The sequence below is a fragment of the Coregonus lavaretus genome, assembly GCF_964263955.1.
Source record: "Coregonus lavaretus genome assembly, chromosome: 18".
NCBI lineage: Eukaryota > Metazoa > Chordata > Actinopteri > Salmoniformes > Salmonidae > Coregonus > Coregonus lavaretus.
Genome location: NC_140005.1, coordinates 48,790,508 through 48,813,025, shown reverse-complemented (window position 1 = coordinate 48,813,025; position 22,518 = coordinate 48,790,508). Strand labels below are relative to the sequence as shown.

At 42.0% G+C, this 22,518-nt stretch overlaps 1 protein-coding gene across 2 annotated transcripts in view; it reads right to left on the bottom strand.

Annotated features, from left to right (window-relative positions):
• The window catches only part of LOC311145886 (molybdenum cofactor biosynthesis protein 1-like), a 46,313-nt gene that overhangs the window by 16,389 nt on the left and 7,406 nt on the right, over positions 1 to 22,518 (bottom strand). For both annotated transcript variants that reach the window (XM_084182246.1, XM_084182245.1), the window contains exons 2-6: positions 19,516 to 19,651; positions 10,760 to 10,927; positions 2,926 to 3,090; positions 1,380 to 1,441; positions 590 to 701 (exon numbers count right to left, since the gene is read on the bottom strand). In XM_084182246.1, the coding sequence (XP_084038372.1) occupies positions 590 to 701; positions 1,380 to 1,441; positions 2,926 to 3,090; positions 10,760 to 10,927; positions 19,516 to 19,651 (643 nt within the window). The remainder of the gene's footprint in view (positions 1 to 589; positions 702 to 1,379; positions 1,442 to 2,925; positions 3,091 to 10,759; positions 10,928 to 19,515; positions 19,652 to 22,518) is intronic.

The following is a 22,518-nucleotide window of genomic DNA, read 5'->3' as shown; positions in this document are numbered from 1 at the left end:
ATAGGGCTATCTTCTGTATACCACCCCTACCTTGTCACAACACAACTGATTGGCTCAAACGCATTAAGAAGGAAAGCAATTCCACAAATTAACTTTTAACAAGGCACACCTGTTAATTGAAATGCATTCCAGGTGACTACCTCATGAAGCTGGTTGAGAGAATGCCAAGAGTGTACAAAGCTGTCATCAAGGCAATGGGTGGCTATTTGAAGAATCTCAAATATAAAATATATTTGGATTTGTTTAAAAAAAATAATCCATGTGTGTTAATTCATAGTTTTGATGTCTTCACTATTATTCTACAATGTAGAAAATAGTAAAAATAAAGAAAAACCCTTGAATGAGTAGGTGTTCTAAAACTTTTGACCGGTAGTGTATATCTTTTTTTTTGTGTGTGGTATTTTGACAATCAGACAGTAAAGAAATCAAGGAGGGAGACAGGCAAGTGGGAGAAACAGTGGTTAGGGTGGATACAGGGATTCAACATCCGGTCTCCGGTGAAGAGTAGTACTCTGACGTGACAGGGAATGTTACCACTCGACCACGGCTCTGCACTGGTGGCAATGGTCTTTAAGAATGGTCCACTCACCGTCGAAGGGCATGTACTCGATGAAGCGTACTTCCAGAGGCTTCTTCTCTGTCAGGGCCACAAAGTCCAGAAGCTCGTCCTCATTGAGGCCCCGCATGACCACACAGTTGACCTGTAGAGGGCAGTAGTGAGCTACATTTACATTTTAGTAATTTAGCAGACACTCTTATCCAGAGTGACAGTGCATTCATCTTAAGATAGATAGGTGAGACAACTGTAAAGGACATCACGCTGCTTGCTTAGAAAGTACCACTTCCTCCCATTTCGGTCCATACCTGGCATGAACCGCTGACTTGCTAACACACATTACCGCTCTCCTGAAGCGTCTTACAAGTCGGCGCCGCGCGAAAAGCTAGCTATTCGCTGGCGCAAGTGGGGACACTTCAGGCTGAGGAGTAAGTTTCACACATCCCCATGTGCTACACAACCACATATCACAGTCATAGTAAATGCATTTTTTTCTTCAATAAAGTCAGTGCTAGTAGCTATAGGCCTTGCACCAGAGAGCTGCCAAAACTGCACTAATCTGTTTGTTTTGACTGACTACATGCAGTACTAACACAAGCCATGCATTAAGACACTATGGAGGGAAAGCTTTCATAGTAACAAATCAACACACACTCAAACATGTCTAAGAGCGAAAACATGCACACACACTGTCAGTCACACACACACACACACACACACGGTTGAACTTAAATCATTAACGTGACAAGTACGGCTTCCACCCTACAGCTCCTTTGGAAGAATGAGCAAATGAACAAAGTCGAGTGGGACTCTGATCTTTTACCTTGATAGGGTTGAAGCCCATCTCAATGGCTTTGTCAATACCTTCCATGACCTTGTGGAACCCTAGGAAAGAGAGGAAGGCAACAATGAAAACAGAGCAGTAGCCTATAGTAGCTAGGCTTATGTGATACATTTGATTCTAAGCTACTTCCAAATGGCAAAGACACAATAAATAGACGACGTCACATTGTGTCACCCACCCGAGCTCTCCCTCTCCAAACACACCAGGAAAAGTCCCAGACAAAGCTTAGCAAACTAGTCTCAAGACCTGAGAACAACTGTCATTTCAGTTGAAAGGTACACTACTAAGGTCAGCGCTACCAAAGATAATGTATCTTCCTGTGTTTTGATTCAGCCAACCCTGCAGAGGGAATGTGAAGGCTAGTTTGTTTCCATTCCATTGATTCTAATTGGAAGGGCAGTCGCTTCTACCTGATAGCTCCATGTTACAGTTTAATGGGTGTTAAACAGAGGATTCAAGTGAAATGGCTAATTTGGCCCACAGCTTGGTTTTGGCTAAATTGTGTTTTCAAATGAGATTTTGAAAAGGCACTGACCTGCTGTAGTAGGAGGTTTTTGCGCCTTTGAAACAGGAAGTTAATCAACGAAAAGTATTTGCGAATCAAGTTGAGAAATTTCATATTTGGGTGTCATGTAGGAAAATCTTACAGTTCAATACAATTCTGTCACAAACATTTCCATGATATGGTTTAAAAATGTATCGGGTTGAAATAAATTATCCAAGTGCTGTGATCATGAGTCATTTGAACATTATGTTAAATCATTCACGTATCAGTATGTACCAGAGGGTTAGACAAATATTTTATGTATGTTAGCTTTTAGTTTAGTTTGCTCATTACATAAGGTGAATAGGGCTCAACCGTTTCGAGTTTTCAAAATGTGCACGGAAAATGTAATGTTCTTTTGTTGTGCACTTCCCTTTATATCTTATCAATAAACCCTAAATTGTCCATGGTGAATGTGTTGTTTTGTGTCCCTCACTTCATACTTTATTAACATACTGTAAGTATGTGTAGCCCTAACAGTAATTTCACACAAAAAAAGTCAAAAAAATAAAAATAAGAAAAGGTTAAATTAAATCCAGAAACACAACAGTAAAGAAACTTTATCCCTACTCTGAACTTGATGAGTTTTTAATACAATTGTCAATACAACAACATACATTTACCTCATTTGGAGACAGACATATACTGGAAGAACAGCTTTCCCCACATCTTCTATATCCCCCACGACAATGAAACTAGTCAGCCCAACAGTGAAAGCCCAGTGTAGTGTAAGAGGTTACGCTCTGAAACCTTACCTTTTCCTGTGTGCTGCTACTCTCCTTCCTAAGCCTGTCTAGTCCATCTGTCCCTGCCTCCCAGGATCCTGCCTCCCTAAGCTCTCCAACTCTGTCAATCCCCAGCATTGTCTCCAGTCGCTGGAAGGGGCGCTAAGCACACATTGGCTCCTTCCACAACTATGTGCATTTCGGCACAAAATGGCTACCATGCAACATTCAGTAGGTTATGGAGAAGGTGGGTTACCTTTCCGCCGGACGATGAACTCAAACTTGGCCGGCACCAGGGTGTCCAGGCTGATGTTGAGCAGATCCAGACCAGCATCCTTCAGTTTAGGCAGCAGCCTCGCAAGGTTCATACCATTGGTGGTCACAGCGATGGTCTTCAGGCCCTCCAACTTCCTCAGCTCCGCTGGACAGACGGACAGACAGACAGATGATAAAGTGTTACAGCACAGTGACAAATGGCATACAATTCCTGGTTGAATTGAACTCTATGTTGACTACAAAGTAAGTGGGTGTGACTGGCTAAGCATGCATATCACAAGATGGGGTTTGGGGATCATTTGCAAGATCATCAACCACAAAACCCATTTGTGGTTTTTGGATTCCACTTCACACACCCATGGAGACCTCAGACACTCCAGTGTAACGTTTCCAGGATCAGCTTCCCTTCCCCCAATCCTAACCATAAACATGAGGGGGGAAATGCAAAACTAACCCCAGATCAGCATCTAGGAGCAACTTCACTCCACACCACTTCAGACACCCTGAGATGACCTTTGAACTCAAAAGAAAAGTGTGAGTAGACATGTCTGGTGACGTCACGGTGCCAATCGGAAAGGTAATGCGTCTGATCAGCACATGACCAATGGTGAGCTGTGTCCACATGGACGCCATCCCTACCAGAAAATCCAGTTTAGACACGCTCGATTTGCCTTTTCGCCATGACGTGTTTCAGCTGTGCAATTTCCCCTTTCCCCATTAGGCATTCCCCTTGATGATAGCACATACTGCAGATGCACTGTCCATCCCCACAAACCTCATAGAAAATAAATGGATTCCAATGCCTGCCATTATGACATCTACTAAATAGCACCTCTAACAACTTGAACTCAAAACGAGCAACCATGGACAAAATTCTAATTTGGGGAATTATTGTGTAAATCCTGTATCAATGAAAATGAATGGGAATATCGGATGACGAGTGTTAAAAAATTCTGCCCAATGTCAGCATCTCAATAAAGTTATAATCGGTCGGTAACAGCAATGGTAGGATATCACATCACAAGATACAACACACAGTCATGGCATAGTGAATCCATTCCCCCTTACACATGCTTCATTAAGTTGAAAGCATGCGTGGAGAGTGAGAGAGTCATGAGCCTCGTCTCTGCAAAACACTTACAAGCCTCTCTCGCCAGCAAGGGGAGTTGCCTTACGAATCATAGATAACTGAAGTTTATACAAAATCTTAGATCACTGCTCATCCCAATGTCACTACATCCACTTTAAGTCACAATCATAGCTATTGGTTCTTCTCATTTAGTAGGAAGTAATTCCTCCGCCTAGCAAAAATAATACAGGAACTGGAAAAACTGCAAGAGAAAAACAGAGGTTTATAATTGTAGCAGGCTTGGTTTATGTGCAAAAAAAAAAAAAAAAGTGTTAGTCGCATGTTTCATGACCTGAAATAAAAGATCCCAGAAATCTTCCATATGCACAAAAAGCTTATTCTCTCCAATTTTGTGCACAAATTTGTTTACATCACTGTTGGAGAGTATTTATACTTTGCCAAGATAATCCAGCCACTTGACAGGTGTGGCATATCAAGAAGCTGATTAAACAGCATGATCAATACACAGTTGCACCTTGTGCTGGGGACAATAAAAGGCCACTCTAAATGTGCAGTTTTCACACAACACAATGCAACAGACGTCTCAAGTTGAGGGAGCATGCCATTGGCATGCTGACTGTACGAATGTCCACCAAAGCTGTTGCCAGAGAATGTTAATTTCTCTACCATAAGCCACCTCCAAGAATTTGGCAGTACGTCCAACAACCACAGACCACGTCAGCCCAGGAAATCCACATCCGGCTTCGTCACCTGTGGGATCACCTGAGACCAGCTACCCGGACAGCTGATGAAACTGAGGAGTACTTCTGTCTGTAATAAAGCCCTTTTATGGGAGAAAAAAAAAACGAATTCTGCTTGGCTGGGCTTTTTGTGGAACATTTCTGGGATCTTTTATTTCAGCTCATGAAACATGGGACAAACACTTTACATGTTGAGTTTATCTTCATGAAATAGATTTCCATGGCCAAGCAGCAGCACACAAGCCTAAGATCACCTTGCGGAATGCCATGCGTCGGCTGGAGTGGTGTAAAGATTGCCGTCATTCGTCTCTGGAGCAGTGGAAACGCGTTCTCTGGAGTGATGAATCACACTTCACCATCTGGCAGTCTGACAGACAAATCTGGGATTGGCAGATGCTAGGAGAACGCGACCTGCCCCAATGCACAGTGTTAACTGTAAAGTTTGGTGGAGGAGGAATAATGGTTGTTTTTTCATGGTTCGGGCTAGGCCCCTTAGTTCCAGGGAAGGGAAATCTTAACGCTACAGCATACAATTACATTCTAGACGATTCTGTGCTTCCAACTTTGTGGCAACAGTTTGGGGAAGGCCCTTTCCTGTTTCAGCATGACAATGCCCCCGTGCACAAAGTGAGGTCTGTACAGATGTGGTTTGTCGAGATCGGTGTGGCAGAATTTAACCTGCACAGAGCCCTGACCTCAACCCCATCGAACATCTTTGGGATGAATTGGAACGCCGACTGCGAGCCAGGTCTAATCGCCCAACATCAGTGCACAACCTCACTAATGCTTGTGGCTGAATGGAAGCAAGTCCCCGCAGCAAAGTTCCAACATCTAGTGGAAAGCCTTCCCAGAAGAGTGGAGTCTGTTATAGCAGCAAAGGGGGGCCCACAATTTTGGAATGAACTTTTGGCCGTGTAGTGTATTTCAGTTGTGTATATTACTTAGTTTTTAGTTGATTACTTTATTATTTTTCATTCTTTAAAGTTCTCATCTCTGCTCAGGCAGTTCTCTGTGCTCCACATACTGTACTGTCTTTAGTCATCCTATTTAGCTAGGCTAGCCTGCATAAGCATGCTGCAGAGCTATCTGACGAAATAATTTGACTTGTTCTTCAAAGTAGGCATACTTTCACAAACTGTCTCTATCCCTCTCGTCATTGTGTTGTGTATATTCCTCTCTCATGCGGTCTGTGTGTGTATCTAACCTAACATAGCAGGAGTAAAAGTGTATCCTTCTCAATCCGAGCCAAGAAAAAACAAGCACAATGGATTATGGTCATTGTAGTTAATTACCACATTCTTGCGATGAACTAAGTTGAATATTTGCTTAGTGAAAACTACAACTCCCTTCATCCCAGCGTCCCACATACAGTACCAGTCAATAGTTTGGACACGCCTACTCATTCAAGGGTTTTTCTTTATATTATCTACATTGTAGAATAATAGTGAAGACATCAAAACTATGAAATAACACATATGGAATCATGTAGTAACCAAAAAAGGTGTTAAACAAATCAAAATGTATTTCACATTTGAGATTCTTCAAAGTAGCCAACCATTTGCCTTGGTGACAGCTTTGCACACTCTTGGCACTCTCTCAACCAGCTTCATGAGGTGGTCACCTGGAATGCATTTCAATTAACAGGTGTGCCTTCTTAAAAGTACATTCGTGGAATCAATTTCCTTCTTAATGTGTTTGAGCCAATCAGTTGTGTTGTGACAAGGTAGGGGTGTTATACAGAAGATAGCTCTATTTGGTAAAAGACCAAGTCCATATTATGGCAAGAACAGCTCAAATAAGCAAAGAGAAATGACAGTCCATCATTACTTTAAGACATGTTCAGTCAATGCAGAAAATTTCAAGAACTTTGAATGTTTCTTCAAGTGCAATCGCAAAAACCATCAAGCGCTATGATAAAACTAGCTCTTATGAGGACCGCCACAGGAAAGGAAGACCCATAGTTCATTAGAGTTACCAGCCTCAGAAATTGCAGCCCAAATAAATACTTCAGAGTTCAAGCAACAGACCCATCAGAACATCAACTGTTCAGAAGAGACTGTGAATCAGGCCTTCATGGCCGAATTGCTGCAAAGAAACCACTACTAAAGGACACCAATAAGAAGAAGAGACTTGCTTGGGCCAAGAAACACGAGCAATGGACTTTAGACCAGTGGAAATCTGATTTGAGTCCAAATTTGAGATTTTTGGTTCCAACCGCCATGTCTTTGTGAGACGCAGAGTACGTGAACGGATAACCTCTGCATGTGTGGTTCCCACCGTGAAGCATGGAGGTGGTGGTGTGATGGTGCTTTGCTGGTGACACTGTCAGTGACTTATTTAGAATTCAAGGCGCATGGCTACCACAGCATTCTGCAGCGATACACCATCCCATCTGGTTAGCGCTTAGTGGGACTATCATTTGTTTTCAACATGACAATGACCCAACACACCTCCAGGCTGTGTTCTCCCGAGTGGCGCAGTGGTCTAAGGCACTGCATCGCAGTGCTAGCTGTGCCACTAGAGATCCTGGTTCGAATCCAGGCTCTGTCGTAGCCGGCCGCGACCGGGAGACCCATGGGGCGGCGCACAATTTGCCCAGCGTCGTCCAGGGTAGGGGAGGGAATGGCCGGCAGGGATGTAGCTCAGTTGGTAGAGCATGGCGTTTGCAACGCCAGGGTTGTGGGTTTGATTCCCACGGGGGGCCAGTATGAAAAATAAAAAAATTATGTATGCACTCACTTAACTGTAAGTCGCTCTGGATAAGAGCGTCTGCTAAATGACTAAAATGTAAAATGAATGATGCCCAGCTTAAGGCAAACAGCTAATTTCCCTTTGACTTTTTCAAATCAGTCTCACACCTCATATCGGCCTATATATTTCTATAAGGATTGAACAACAACTAAAGTGGCCAAATAACTTCTTAAAATTAAGCACATTAATCCTCTTTACAACGGGTGTACAGCCTAACTGGCATACATACGCAGCACTTGCATTTCAAGTTTGGGGAAGATAATTTGAGAATGGTGTTTCCTGCTAATGGAATATTGGTGCTCATAGCCTACTGCCGCTTGCGCATTGCTGCACTTATGTGATCGCCTAATAGTTTATCAACATTTTAATCTAAACTTTATCTTCTGTTGCGTCAGGCTCATTGCTTAAAAAAGGTTTTTTGATGCTAGTGGTTGTATTAATTTGAGATCTATCGCATCCCACCACTGTCCTGGACTATGTTTGGAATATTTATTTCTCGCACAGAATAGGTCAACCTTTGTACTATAGGGGATAGTAGATTGACATAGGCTAGTGCTTTTGCTGTTCTTTAGGCCTACTCATCTTGTTGGCTGACGAAAAGTAAATGTGGACAGTTCTTCCAAGATCTTCAATATGCGCCTCAGAATTGGATAAGGACGTGCGCAGTTGCGTCCCCGATGTGTCTGTCTTCACTTGTAGCCATGTGAACGAGAAGTGCTTCGGCACGCAGCGGGGAGAAGGGAATTATAATTATTATATTCAGCCCAAGGGCACAACGGCCACTGGCCGCAAAAGGCATTTCTTTTTTTAGGGGGATTATGGCCACACAAAGGGGATGCAGCCGGGAAATTCGAGGCATTATCAATGCTTGTCAAATTGTGAACGAGAGACTGATGAAGTGTGTACAGCCTGCGCGAAAAACAAAGCAGAGCTCATGCCTTTCAGATTGTCGCATCATGCAGCCTTAGAATCTATAAAAAATCTAAACATATAGCCCAACATTTGTATCACAACTAAAAGTAAAATAAATAACTCACAATTAAGCATATACTATAGGAGTACCTGTTTCTTTGTTAACCGCTCAACACAGAATAGCCGCATGTGCACACTCCCTCAAATCATTTGGAGAAAATATCCTTTCTATTTTATTCAGCTATGTTCAATTGTATTCTTCATACAAAAATTATAAAATAATGCCACGGAATTCTAAGCAAATCTTGTCTGCTAAATGAACTAGTGTAGCCCACAGCCATATGGCATAGCCAGATCAGGGCTTAACATAAGGACAACGCAGAGTATGCTATTCTGTTCTTCTGAAAGAGACTACATTTTCTTCAAATCATGTTTCTTTAGACCTGTCTAAAATAAATAACGGATTTATTGTGATGGTGTAGGCTATATTACATGGATTTATTTTCCAAAGGTCTGCATCGGTGGCTTGTAGGCTATGCGTGGAAGCCAGGAGATGCTAAATGTGTTTATGTTAATTAACGGTCAATTACCCTGAGACTGGCAGTTATTTGCTTGACAATCACCAGCTGACAAAATTTCATGACTGCCACAGCCCTAGTCACACCAGATACTGACTGGTTTTCTGATCCATGCCCTTACCTTTTTTTGTTAAGGTATTTGTGACCAACAGATGCATATCTATATTCCCAGTCGTGAAATCCATAGATTAGGGCCTAATGAATTGATTTAAATTGACTAATCTTCTTATATGAACTATAACTCAGGAAATCTTAGAAATTGTTGTTTATATTTTTGCTCAGTATATTTAAAAAAATCTTTCCAGCTCTCTCCCTTTCGATAATCACTCAGCGTCAAAGGGAAAAATGCCATGCTCTGATCCAGTGGAAAAAATAAAATAGGCCTACCGGAGCTCACTGGCACAGGAAACTCTTGAAAGCCCAGAATATTTTATACAATGTTGCAAGTTTGCTAGCACGAGCTTCGGGCAGGGCCCAAGTTAATAGTTGATACAATGTTTCAAGTTTGTTGCAGACAGGCCATGCATAGCCAACCTGATTTATAGGATATTTATTTTTTAAATCAGGACATTTTCTACCTGCAATGTTTTTATTTGTTGGCTTTATGTAGGCTATTTTTACATAGTTGGCAATGGCAATAGAAGTTACTTTTTAGGTTTGTATTATTTTCATTTAGATACAGTTTTGATTAACCACATGACAATGATTTTATTATAAATTAAATGAAACTGTTCCACAAAAATGTGCATATGAAAACACTAACTTGCACGCAGATGAGTAGAAATTGTAAGATAAATTGGCATTCTACATAAGAAAAGGTTGCCAACTCCTCGTGTAGCCTATTACCAGCAACTTCAGGAGCGTAATGGAAGAATCTGCGAAAGCCAGCTGGAGGATGGTCGGGTCAGGTTAAGGTTTTTTCTGCTGGTTATCATGATCTCTGGCTCCCTCTTGAGTCATTTGTGTCTTCTTTCATCAAACAGTGCGCTTAAAGCATAAAAAAAGCTCAATGCATATAGTTGATTTTATTAAAACATAGGGTGTGTCTATATATGGAAAAACACACATTTAAACTTTTTTTGTCAGGGACAGCCCTAGACAATACGTCTCAAAGGCTTAAAAATCCTTATTTAACCTGTCTCCTCCCCCTTATCTACACTGATTGAAGTGGATTTAACAAGTGACATCAATAAGGGATCATAGCTTTCACCTAGATTCACCTGGTCAATCTAGCTCATGGAAAGGTTCGATCTCCGCATGAGATCTATACTTTTCTTGTCCTACTCTGTCTGGTCCCTGCTTCTGCTCCTATCCTGTCATAAAAATAATAAACATGAAAGGAGTTCGGAATTCGGTTCCCCTTAAAAAAAAACGGACTTGTTTAGAACTGAACATGGTGGTGTACAACATTTATTTGACTCCAGGATACACTATGACAGCTTCTGAAACTATTCATGGGGACCCCTAGGGTGTGCACATTTTTGTTATAGCCCAGCTCTAACACACTTGATAATGAGCTGATTACTGTAGTTGGATTAGGTCCCTATGGGAATCAACTGAGAAATACAGCATTATGATGTTAACTTTTAATAAATATGATAAAGACCAGCATATTATCAGACATTAGCGAATCGGCTTTTCTACCCAAATAATAGGGTGCAGTCGTTTTAGCCCGCCAGACGCACCGGGTGGGCAGAGTTTGCACATTTGAGACCTAATCAACACAACCCACGCCCCACTCACTGATGATGTTCAGGACGTCTGGTCGGATTAGGGGTTCTCCCCCAGTGAGGCGGATCTTCTCCACGCCCTCTCGAACAAACAGCTGGGCCACGGTCAGCACCTCAGAGGTAGACAGGAGCTGAGCGCGAGGGGTGAGCTTTACCCCCTCTTCTGGCATACAGTACTGACCTGCAGGGGGAGAGATTGAAGATTATAACAAAACGTCATTACAGTATGAACTCATGAAGTATTACATTTGGTATTTTTTATGATAAAGACCCATCTACAATGAACAAATAAAACCAGTCAACAATCATTAGTCCAAATATGGGAAAAGTAGGCCAGAGCTTTTGGTGATACTAAGATAAGAGTAGAATGTATCGCATAAACACTATGGGAGACAATTTTTGGCATCTCAATTAATCCCAATAAACCTCATTGCTAGTATCCCCCACTAGAAAAGCATAAATGTACAAGCTAGCTTGGTAATGCTGTTTTACAACTACCTCATCTAAAGTGTTCTTGTGCAGAAGAGATACAAAGCTCGACAATAACGGAAGGAACAAGCATTATCTTAATAGGAGTCAAATAATAAGAGGGTATTTAACAATATTTAATTGGTTAATATGACTAATGGGAATGGTCCTTTAGACGGAAAGTGACTAGGCATCAGGATAGACAATAACACGAGTAGAATAAAGAACAGAGTAGCAGCAGCAATTATGAGTAAAAGTGTGTGTATGTGAATGTGTGTGGGAGTGTCAATGTAGGTGTTAGTTAGCGTGTATATACAGTGGGGGAAAAAGTATTAAGTCAGCCACCAATTGTGCAAGTTCTCCCACTTAAAAAGATTAGAGAGGCCTGTAATTTTCATCATAGGTACATGTCAACTATCACAGACAAAATGAGAAAAAAAAATCCAGAAAATCACATTGTAGGATTTTTAATGAATTTATTTGCAAATTATGGTGGAAAATAAGTATTTGGTCAATAACAAAAGTTTCTCAATACTTTGTTATATACCCTTTGTTGGCAATGACTCAGGTCAAACGTTTTCTGTAAGTCTTCACAAGGTTTTCACACACTGTTGCTGGTATTTTGGCCCATTCCTCCATGCAGATCTCCTCTAGAGCAGTGATGTTTTGGGGCTGTCGCTGGGCAACACAGACTTTCAACTCCCTCCAAAGATTTTCTATGGGGTTATGATCTGGAGACTGGCTAGGCGACTCCAGGACCTTGAAATGCTTCTTACGAAGCCACTCCTTCGTTGCCCGGGCGGTGTGTTTGGGATCATTGTCATGCTGAAAGACCCAGCCACGTTTCATCTTCAAATCCCTTGCTGATGGAAGGAGGTTTTCACTCAAAATATCACAATACATGGCCCCATTCATTCTTTCCTTTACACGGATCAGTCGTCCTGGTCCCTTTGCAGAAAAACAGCCCCAAAGCATGATGTTTCCACCCACATGCTTCACAGTAGGTATGGTGTTCTTTGGATGCAACTCAGCATTCTTTGTCCTCCAAACACGACGAGTTGAGTTTTTACCAAAAAGTTATATTTTGGTTTCATCTGACATTCTCCCAATCCTCTTCTGGATCATCCAAATGCACTCTAGCAAACTTCAGACGGGCCTGGACATGTACTGGCTTAAGCAGGGGGACACGTCTCGCACTGCAGGATTTGAGCCCCAGATCGAGGGAGATTATCAGTGGTCTTGTATGTCTTCCATTTCCTAATAATTGCTCCCACAGTTGATTTCTTCAAACCAAGCTGCTTACCTATTGCAGATTCAGTCTTCCCAGCCTGGTGCAGGTCTACAATTTTGTTTCTGGTGTCCTTTGACAGCTCTTTGGTCTTGGCCATAGTGGAGTTTGGAGTGTGACTGTTTGAGGTTGTGGACAGGTGTCTTTTATACTGATAACAAGTTCAAACAGGTGCCATTAATACAGGTAACGAGTGGAGGACAGAGGAGCCTCTTAAAGAAGAAGTTACAGGTCTGTGAGTGCCAGAAATCTTGCTTGTTTGTAGGTGACCAAATACTTATTTTCCACCATAATTTGCAAATAAATTCATTAAAAATCCTACAAATGTGATTTTCTGGGAAAAAAATTCTCAAATTTGTCTGTCATAGTTGACGTGTACCTATGATGAAAATTACAGGCCTCTCTCATCTTTTTTAAGTGGGAGAACTTGCACAATTGGTGGCTGACTAAATACTTTTTTGGGTGACTCAGATATAAGACAGGAACAAGAACGTGATGAGGTAGACAGAGTGAGAAAGTGAAGGAGGGAGACGTGCAGTATTATAGGCTGCCAATGAACAGCATGGGAAAATCCATCTCCTACAATGACGTAAGACCAAGCTGTCAAATGACATGAGGCACCTCTAAGCCCCCAAATCTCTCAAACCATTCCCTAACTCCTCAAAATCCTCATTGACATCTCAGTCATCTTTAATTCATACTTAATATAAATCACTTTATCTCCTCTCCCAACCCAAGATACTTTCATTGTCTCTCTTAGATTTGTTTGAGGGAGAAAAAAAGCGGAGTAGCTTTACATTAAGTTAGATATTGTAGGGAGAACCAGTGTGATTCTCAGTTATGTACAGGTATATACATGAACTGTTAACGATTGTTAGGCATTTCAATCTAACTGCTGATTGAAAGTTGCTGAAGGTCATTGATTGAATACCAACTTACATTACCATATTGACTTTTGTTTGAAGGCCATAACCCAAAATATAACATAGCCTTTTTGAGAACACCTAGATTTTTCTAGATTCAAGTTTAACGTGATTTACTTCCATCCTTCTCTTGTGCAATTGCAACTTTGCTATTTAAAAGTATTTGCTGCATTTTCTTGCACAGAGAATTTTGAAAGTATCATATTGCCCAATGAGAGAGCGAGAGTAATTATGCAATATGAGATTATGCATGCAGTATTGAAGAGTCGGGGGATCTAAACTTCAATATCACACCCTGAAATATTTATAGTTTGGAAAATAAATAGTTGTCCAGCAATAATGATAAACCACCTTGTATTGAAAACTTAGATGGAAATCTACTGAGGATGGTAGCGGACTATATTGCCACTCTATTTGTCATATTTTTTATCTGAGTCTGGAGAAAAGACATTGTGTTTGACCAATATACAATTATATTTCTCTGTAAAGAAATTAACAACAGACTTTCAGGATGGTTATAGAGAAGGGCACTCAACATGTACTGCACTGACACAAATAACTGATGGTTGGTTTAAAGAAATTGATAATAAGACGATTGTGGGAGCTGGACTGTTAGATTTCAGTGCAGCCTTTGATATTATTGACCATAACCTGTTGTTGAAAAATGGCTTTTTCAACCTCTGCTATATCGTGGATTCAGAGCTATCTACAGTGGGGAGAACAAGTATTTGATACACTGCCGATTTTGCAGGTTTTCCTACTTACAAAGCATGTAGAGGTCTGTCATTTTTATCATAGGTACACTTCAACTGTGAGAGACGGAATCTAAAACAAAAATCCAGAAAATCACATTGTATGATTTTTAAGTAATTAATTTGCATTTTATTGCATGACATAAGTATTTGATGAATCAGAAAAGCAGAATTTAATATTTGGTACAGAAACCTTTGTTTGCAATTACAGAGATCATACGTTTCCTGTAGGTCTTGACCAGGTTTGCACACACTGCAGCAGGGATTTTGGCCCACTCCTCCATACAGACCTTCTCCAGATCCTTCAGGTTTCGGGGCTGTCGCTGGGCAATATGGACTTTCAGCTCCCTCCAAAGATTTTCTATTGGGTTCAGGTCTGGAGACTGGCTAGGCCACTCCAGGACCTTCAGATGCTTCTTAAGGAGCCACTCCTTAGTTGCCCTGGCTGTGTGGTTTGGGTCGTTGTCATGCTGGAAGACACAGCCACGACCCATCTTCAATGCTCTTACTGAGGGAAGGAGGTTGTTGGCCAAGATCTCGCGATACATGGCCCCATCCATCCTCCCCTCAATACGGTGCAGTCATCCTGTCTCCTTTGCACAAAAGCATCCCCAAAGAATGATGTTTCCACCTCCATGCTTCACGGTTGGGATGGTGTTCTTGGGGTTGTACTCGTCCTTCTTCTTCTTCCTCCAAACACGGCGAGTGGAGTTTAGACCAAAATGCTATATTGTCGTCTCATCAGACCACATGACCTTCTCCCATTCCTCCTCTGGATCATCCAGATGGTCATTGGCAAACTTCAGACGGGCCTGGACATGCGCTGGCTTGAGCAGGGGGACCTTGCGTGCGCTGCAGGATTTTAATCCATGACGGCGTAGTGTGTTACTAATGGTTTTCTTTGAGACTGTGGTCCCAGCTCTCTTCAGGTCATTGACCAGGTCCTGCCATGTAGTTCTGGGCTGATCCCTCACCTTCCTCATGATCATTGATGCCCCACGAGGTGAGATCTTGCATGGAGCCCCAGACCGAGGGTGATTGACCGTCATCTTGAACTTCTTCCATTTTCTAATAATTGCGCCAACAGTTGTTGCCTTCTCACCAAGCTGCTTGCCTATTGTCCTGTAGCCCATCCCAGCCTTGTGCAGGTCTACAATTTTATCCCTGATGTCCTTACACAGCTCTCTGGTCTTGGCCATTGTGGAGAGGTTGGAGTCTGTTTGATTGAGTGTGTGGACAGGTGTCTTTTATACAGTTAATGCGTGGAGAACAGGAGGGCTTCTTAAAGAAAACAGGTCTGTGAGAGCCGGAATTCTTACTGGTTGGTAGGTGATCAAATACTTATGTCACGCAATAAAATGCAAATTAATTACTTAAAAATCATACAATGTGATTTTCTGGATTTTTGTTTTAGATTCCGTCTCTCACAGTTGAAGTGTACCTATGATAAAAATGACAGACCTCTACATGTTTTGTATGTAGGAAAACCTGCAAAATCGGCAGTGTATCAAATACTTGTTCTCCCCACTGTGTGTGTGTGTGTGTGTGTGAGTATATATATATATATATATATATATATATATATATATATATATATATATATATATATATATAGTCTAGTGAGTGTGCGTAGGGTCATTGGAAGATAGTTTGGGTATCATTAATAGACTATTTAGCAGTCTGGCTATTTAGCCGTCTTAAGTCTTGGGGGTAGAAGCTGTCTCAGAGCCTGTTGGAAACACCAGGCTCAGTGTTTCAGCTGAATAGGCACAATCAGGACACAATGTGATTCAGACAGCAGCTCATGGAGCACACACACTGCTGCACAAGACTCTAACCCAAGTCTGCAGGCCTATACAGGACAGGGCACAGGAAAATCCTCTGTGCTGACCGACTCACAGAGGGCCAAGGGGAGAACAGGCAAGACTTTCTAATTCACAGGACAGTGCATTTTACAAGAAAACATGGAAGAAAACCCTCTCATCACCATTATCCAAAGACCGAATTAACTTGCTATGTTAGTCAGTAACATTCCTTTCTGCCACCCAGAGACATTTCTCTTTGATGGTGACATTTTACAGCGCAGGTCCTTCATTGTCATTTTAACATGGCATAGAGAGTAGAGCCCAAACTAGCTAAGACCTCGAACAGTACACATTTTACGTTTACATTTTAATCATTTAGCGGACGCTCTTATCCAGAGCAACTTACAGCATCAATTACGGTTCAGTGCCTTGCTCAAGGGCACATCTACAGATTTTTCACCTAGTCGGCTCGGGGATTCAAACAAGCGACCTTTCGGTTACTGGCCCAACGCTCTTAACCGCTAGGCTACCTGCCGCCCCAGAGGGCAGGTTTTAGAGCTAGTTAGGAGCTGCCAACATGTGGCTCCAGATAGCCAAGGGTTATTAAAAGGAGCACTACGGTAACGAATACAAGATAGCAAATGCATACATGGAAAAGGCTTTTAGCAGCACTGTCCCAGACTCCTTGATCTCATTCAGTTCCTTGAAAAATAGGTGAGAATAGCCACGTATCCAGTGATTGGCGAAATTCAAGATCCTACACCATCCAGAGGCAAGACTCAAAGGCCACAGTCAAAGCTCATTCACGAGTCCACAGGGAGCAGCTTTGCTACCAGTGTGTCATCAACACAGCAAACCCAACACGTCTGTTGTTTAACAGTGGTCACAAATTGAAGCGGCGTCACATCTGTTTTGGTTGCTTGTCAAGCGACTGCAAGCGTCTCATATGCAGTGTATGTAAACAAACTCACCCAAGTGTGCTTCTTATTGATCAGCGAGACAGAGGAACAGCAGAGCAGTCATCAGAAGCGTCAGTGAGCATTGCACTGGTTTCTCTGAACACATATGGGCATACTGGGGCTGGGGACCAAGAATGCGTGCTTGCTATTGTTCAAGTGCAGGTCAAACACAGTAAAGGCAACAAGGTTGTCCAGACGTATGCCTAGACCTAGGAAGCACAGCCACATTCTGCACAGAGAGACTGATGACACAGCTTGGCATCACAGGAAGAGAAGCCAAAATGCTGTTAAAACCATGAATCAAGTGGAAGGAAAGTCTGTGCACACTCATGTTATCAAAGGATTGGACGTTTGAGTTGGAGAGAGACAACTTTATCGAGCTCCCCGAAGTCCACACTCAGAACGAGATGCCGGTGAATACAGAAAATATCCCCACACAGACAGACCTGTCCAAATGGTCTTAAAGACTTCTGAAATCAATGCAGAGGTGGAGCTGTTGATAGGAACCAACTCTCCCAAGCTCATGGAACAATACGAGGTGGTTAACAGCTGTGAAGATGGACCATATGCTGTGAGGACCCTACTGGGGGGTGGGGGGGGGGGGGGTGTCAATGGCCCCCTTAGAAGCCATAACAATGACGACAAGAGTAGCCGTCCTACCGTTACAGCTAACATAATCTCTGTTTCAGATCTGGAACAGCTGTTGACTTGCCTAGTTAAATTAAGGTTAAATTAAATAAAAAATCAATACAACACAGATTTCAAGGAGAAAAAATGTAAATGTCAGTGGAAGAGAAAAGGTTTATGAACATAGCCAATGATTCTGTCAAGTTACAGGAGAGCCATTACAGCCTGAGGTTACCTTTCAGGAAGGATGACATCACCTTACCTGACAACTGTCATGTTGCTGAACAGCGCCTCCTAAACGTGAAGCGGAAGTTCAAGATAATGAACACTTCCATGAGAATAAGAAAGGTTTCCTCTATGATATCATCGACAAGGGGTACGCTGAGAGTGCCAGAAGAGCAGCTAGAGTATACAGATGGTAAATTATGGTATATTACACACCTTGGGGTATATCAACCAAAGAATGGAACAATCAGAGTTGCTTTTGACTGTGCTGCTACATTCAAGGGCACATCACTGAACTCTGATCTGACTAACAGTCTTGTAGGTGTGCTCACACGATTCCGCCAGGAGCCTGTAGCAATGACGTTTGACATGCAAGCAATGTTTCACCAGGTAAAGGTATCACACAGTGATGTTGATTTCCTGAGGTTCCTATGGTGGCCTGGATGGGACACTAACCTCTCACCCGTTGAGTATCACGACTGTTTGGAGCTGCCTCTTCACAGCGCTATGCAAGCTATGCATTAAAGAAGATGGCAGAGGAATGTTGTCATCCGGAAGTGATTGACATAATCAGAAGAACATTTTATGTAGATGACAAGATGAGGCATTGCAACTTCCCAAAGAGATCACAGCTACTAATCACAAAAGGAGGATCCATCTCTCCAAGTGGGTGAGCAATAGTCGAACTGTACTAGCCTCCATCCCGGAAGCTGATAGAGCTAAAGAAGTAAAACAGTTGAATTTGGATGGAGACAAACTCCCCATTGAAAGAGCACTGTGAGTACAATGTTTAACCTTTAATGTTGCCATCAAAGACCAACCCAGCACATGTAGAGGAATTCTATCCATGGTGAGTTCCATCTATGATCCCCTGCCAAACTGCTGTTACAGGAGATGTGCAGGAGAAGATGTGGCTTTAGTTAAGTAAACTATATTTTTTGCTTAACTTCTTCCAGTGTGAAGTAATTGGTAGTTTGGTAAACTAAATCTTCAGAGTAGCTTCCCCAACACTGTTAGTATGTGCAGTACGCCTGAAGACAAGAACCAACATTATGGAAAGGCCAATATCCAAGATCTGCCTACTGCAAGAAGGTGCATTCTAATAGTAAGGCTCCTTCAAGTTAAGTAAAGAATTGTTTTGATTTCACACCAAATACAATTGGGACCGGTGTGTAGGAGCCAAATAGTATATTGTATATTTTTATGTTTCAAATGGATAATAAATGAATGTATATGTGTGATTGCCACTAGTTTTCTGTGAAGTGTGTGTACCCCCCCTCTACAGGCTGAAGGGGAAGAACATTAAAAAGGCCTTCAGGCTCCAAGGCCCATTGGGCGTGACTGGAATGGCAGCCACAGTCTTTTGACCATGCTTAGGCATACCAGACCATGCTTACCATACCATGCTGTTTATTTCTTCAGTTTGAATTTAAGGAATTTGTTTTGTTAGATTTTTCTTTACATTTTTGTAACCAGAAGAACGACAAATAAATTGATTATTATTTTTCAACTTGAATCAAACACTGGACATTGGATTTGTATGCATCGAGACTTACATTTCACCATTGTGGATAAAGGATTAGGATGGAAATTGTATTGGGACAATTATATTGGACAATTTAGCCACTACAGTGACAGAGATGAATCACACCATTAGGGAATAATTTCAGTTAAACAGTGTTTTATATTGAGACTGTAAGCAGTCTTCATAATGGTGCTTACAGCGAAGGTTACATTTCTCCGTCAGGGAAATGCGCAGGTAGCTGTGCCTTCGGCCAAAGTTGTCTGTCAGGAAGGCAGAGAAGGGTAGAACTTCCTCATTCAACCTTCGCCTCTGGCCCACTGGTACAGCCACCTCCTGGACGTAAACAACAAAGGACAAAATTAACTGTGAGCAAGCCACTTAGGAGGCTTAATTACTCAGCCCAGCATTTTCCGTGCTTCATGTCCAAATCATCTTAAAGTAGACTTACTTCGTTGCGCTTGACAATACATTTTAGACACTTTAGGATGATTTGGACTTGAAACGCAAAAGGGATATTGACATTAATTGGTTTTGGGCCACAAATGCTAAATATATATTTATCAACTAGGCAAGTCAATTAAGAACAAATTCTTATTTACAGTAGATTGTTTTCAATCCAATTGGTGACAGATTTTCATGCGAATATTCAAAAATCTGCATGAAGAAAATATGCACATTTTCTCACCAGTGGTGTGTTTCCACCAAATTGACTTGTTTCGGAAAAAATCCGTATGTGATGACAGTGCACACAAAATGTAGTTTTCGCTCAAGTTTTCATGTACCGAATAAAAATCTAGAGTTCAACGTGTTTCTATCCCATTTTCAACTCTACTGATAGTTTTGTCACAAAAACTGTTGCGTAAAATAGCAAATGTGCCTACTCTGGTCTTGGCACGTGCGCTCTAGCCAACAGCTTGCAGATACAGTGCAGGTGGGCTAGTGAGTCTACATCAGGGATCATCAACTAGATTCAGCCACAGGCCTATCTTTTCTTGAGCGGATGGTCAGGGGGCAGGAACATAATTACAAATAATTTGTAGACTAAATTGATCGCAAGAAGGCCAAACCGATATATTTGACTAAAACAATCATTTCAAACCTTGCTTGCCTGCTTGCCTACCTACAGTGAGGGAAACAAGTATTTGATCCCCTGCTGATTTTGTAAGTTTGCCCACTGACAAAGACATGATCAGTCTATAATTTTAATGGTAGGTTTATTTGAACAGTGAGAGACAGAATAACAACAAAATAATCCAGAAAAACGCATGTCAAAAATGTTATAAATTGATTTGCATTTTAATGAGGGAAATAGGTATTTGACCCCCTCTCAATCAGAAAGATTTCTGGCTCCCAGGTGTATTTATACAGGTAACGAGCTGAGATTAGGAGCACACTCTTAAAGGGAGTGCTCCTAATCTCAGTTTGTTACCTGTATAAAAGACACCTGTCCACAGAAGCAATCAATCAGATTCCAAACTCTCACGATGGCCAAAACCAAAGAGCTCTCCAAGGATGTCAGGGACAAGATTGTAGACCTACACAAGGCTGGAATGTACTACAAGACCATCGCCAAGCAGCTTGGTGAGAAGGTGACAACAGTTGGTGTCAATCTCCCTCGGCCTGGGGCTCCATGCAAAATCTCACCTCGTGGAGTTGCAATGATCATGAGAACGGTGAGGAATCAGCCCAGAACTACACGGGAGGATCTTGTCAATGATCTCAAGGCAGCTGGGACCATAGTCACCAAGAAAACAATTGGCAACACACTACGCCGTGAAGGACTGAAATCCTGCAGCGCCCGCAAGGTCCCCCTGCTCAAGAAAGCACATATACAGGGCCGTCTGAAGTTTGCCAATGAACATCTGAATGATTCAGAGGAGAACTGGGTGAAAGTGTTATGGTCAGATGAGACCAAAATCGAGCTCTTTGGCATCAACTCAACTCGCCGTGTTTGGAGGAGGAGGAATGCTGCCTATGACTCCAAGAACACCATCCCCACCGTCAAACATGGAGGTGGAAACATTATGCTTTGGGGGTGTTTTTCTGCTAAGGGGACAGGACAACTTCACCGCATCAAAGGGACGATGGACATGTACCGTCAAATCTTGGGTGAGAACCTCCTTCCCTCAGCCAGGGCATTGAAAATGGGTCGTGGATGGGTTTTCCAGCATGACAATGTGGAATTGACGGTACATGTCAATGTGGAAGTTGCAATGTGGTCCTCTGTAGCTCAGCTGGTAGAGCACGGCGCTTGTAACGCCAAGGTAGTGGGTTCGATCCCCGGGACCACCCATACACAAAAATGTATGCACGCATGACTGTAAGTCGCTTTGGATAAAAGCGTCTGCTAAATGGCATATTATATTATTATATTATTATTACAATGACCCAAAACACACGACCAAGGCAACAACGGAGTGGCTCAAGAAGAAGCACATTATGGTCCTGGAGTGGCCTAGCCAGTCTCCAGACCTTAATCCCATAGAAAATCTTTGGAGGGAGCTGAAGGTTCGAGTTGCCAAATGTCTGCCTCAAAACCTTAATGGACTTGGAGAAGATCTGCAAAGAGGAGTGGGACAAAATCTCTCCTGAGATGTGTGCAAACCTGGTGGCCAACTACAAGAAACGTCTGACCTCTGTGATTGCCAACAAGGGTTTTGCCACCAAGTAAAGTCATGTTTTGCAGAGGGGTCAAATACTTATTTCCCTCATTAAAATGCAAATCAATTTATAAAAATGTTGACATGCGTTTTTCTGGATTTTTTTGCTGTTATTCTGTCTCTCACTGTTCAAATAAACCTACCATAAAAATTATAGACTGATCATGTCTTTGTCAGCGGGCAAACGTACAAAATCAGCAGTGGATCAAATACTTTTTTCCCTCACTGTATATAGAGAGAGATATATACACATACTAGGGGTGTGCTGAAATGGCCATACTCGTAATCGTATCCGTAAATTGACAGTTGATAGTCGGATCGGACGATACTCGCGATTAGGGCTGTGGCGGTCATGAAATTTTATCAGCCGGTTATTATCATGCAAAAGACTGCAGGTCTCACGGTAAGTGACCGTTAATTAACATAAACCCGTTTAGCATCTCCAGGCATACAAGCTACTGATGTGCTCCTTTGGAACAGCTACATTTAAAAATTATAATAAATCAAATGTAATATACACCATCACAATAAATCCATTAT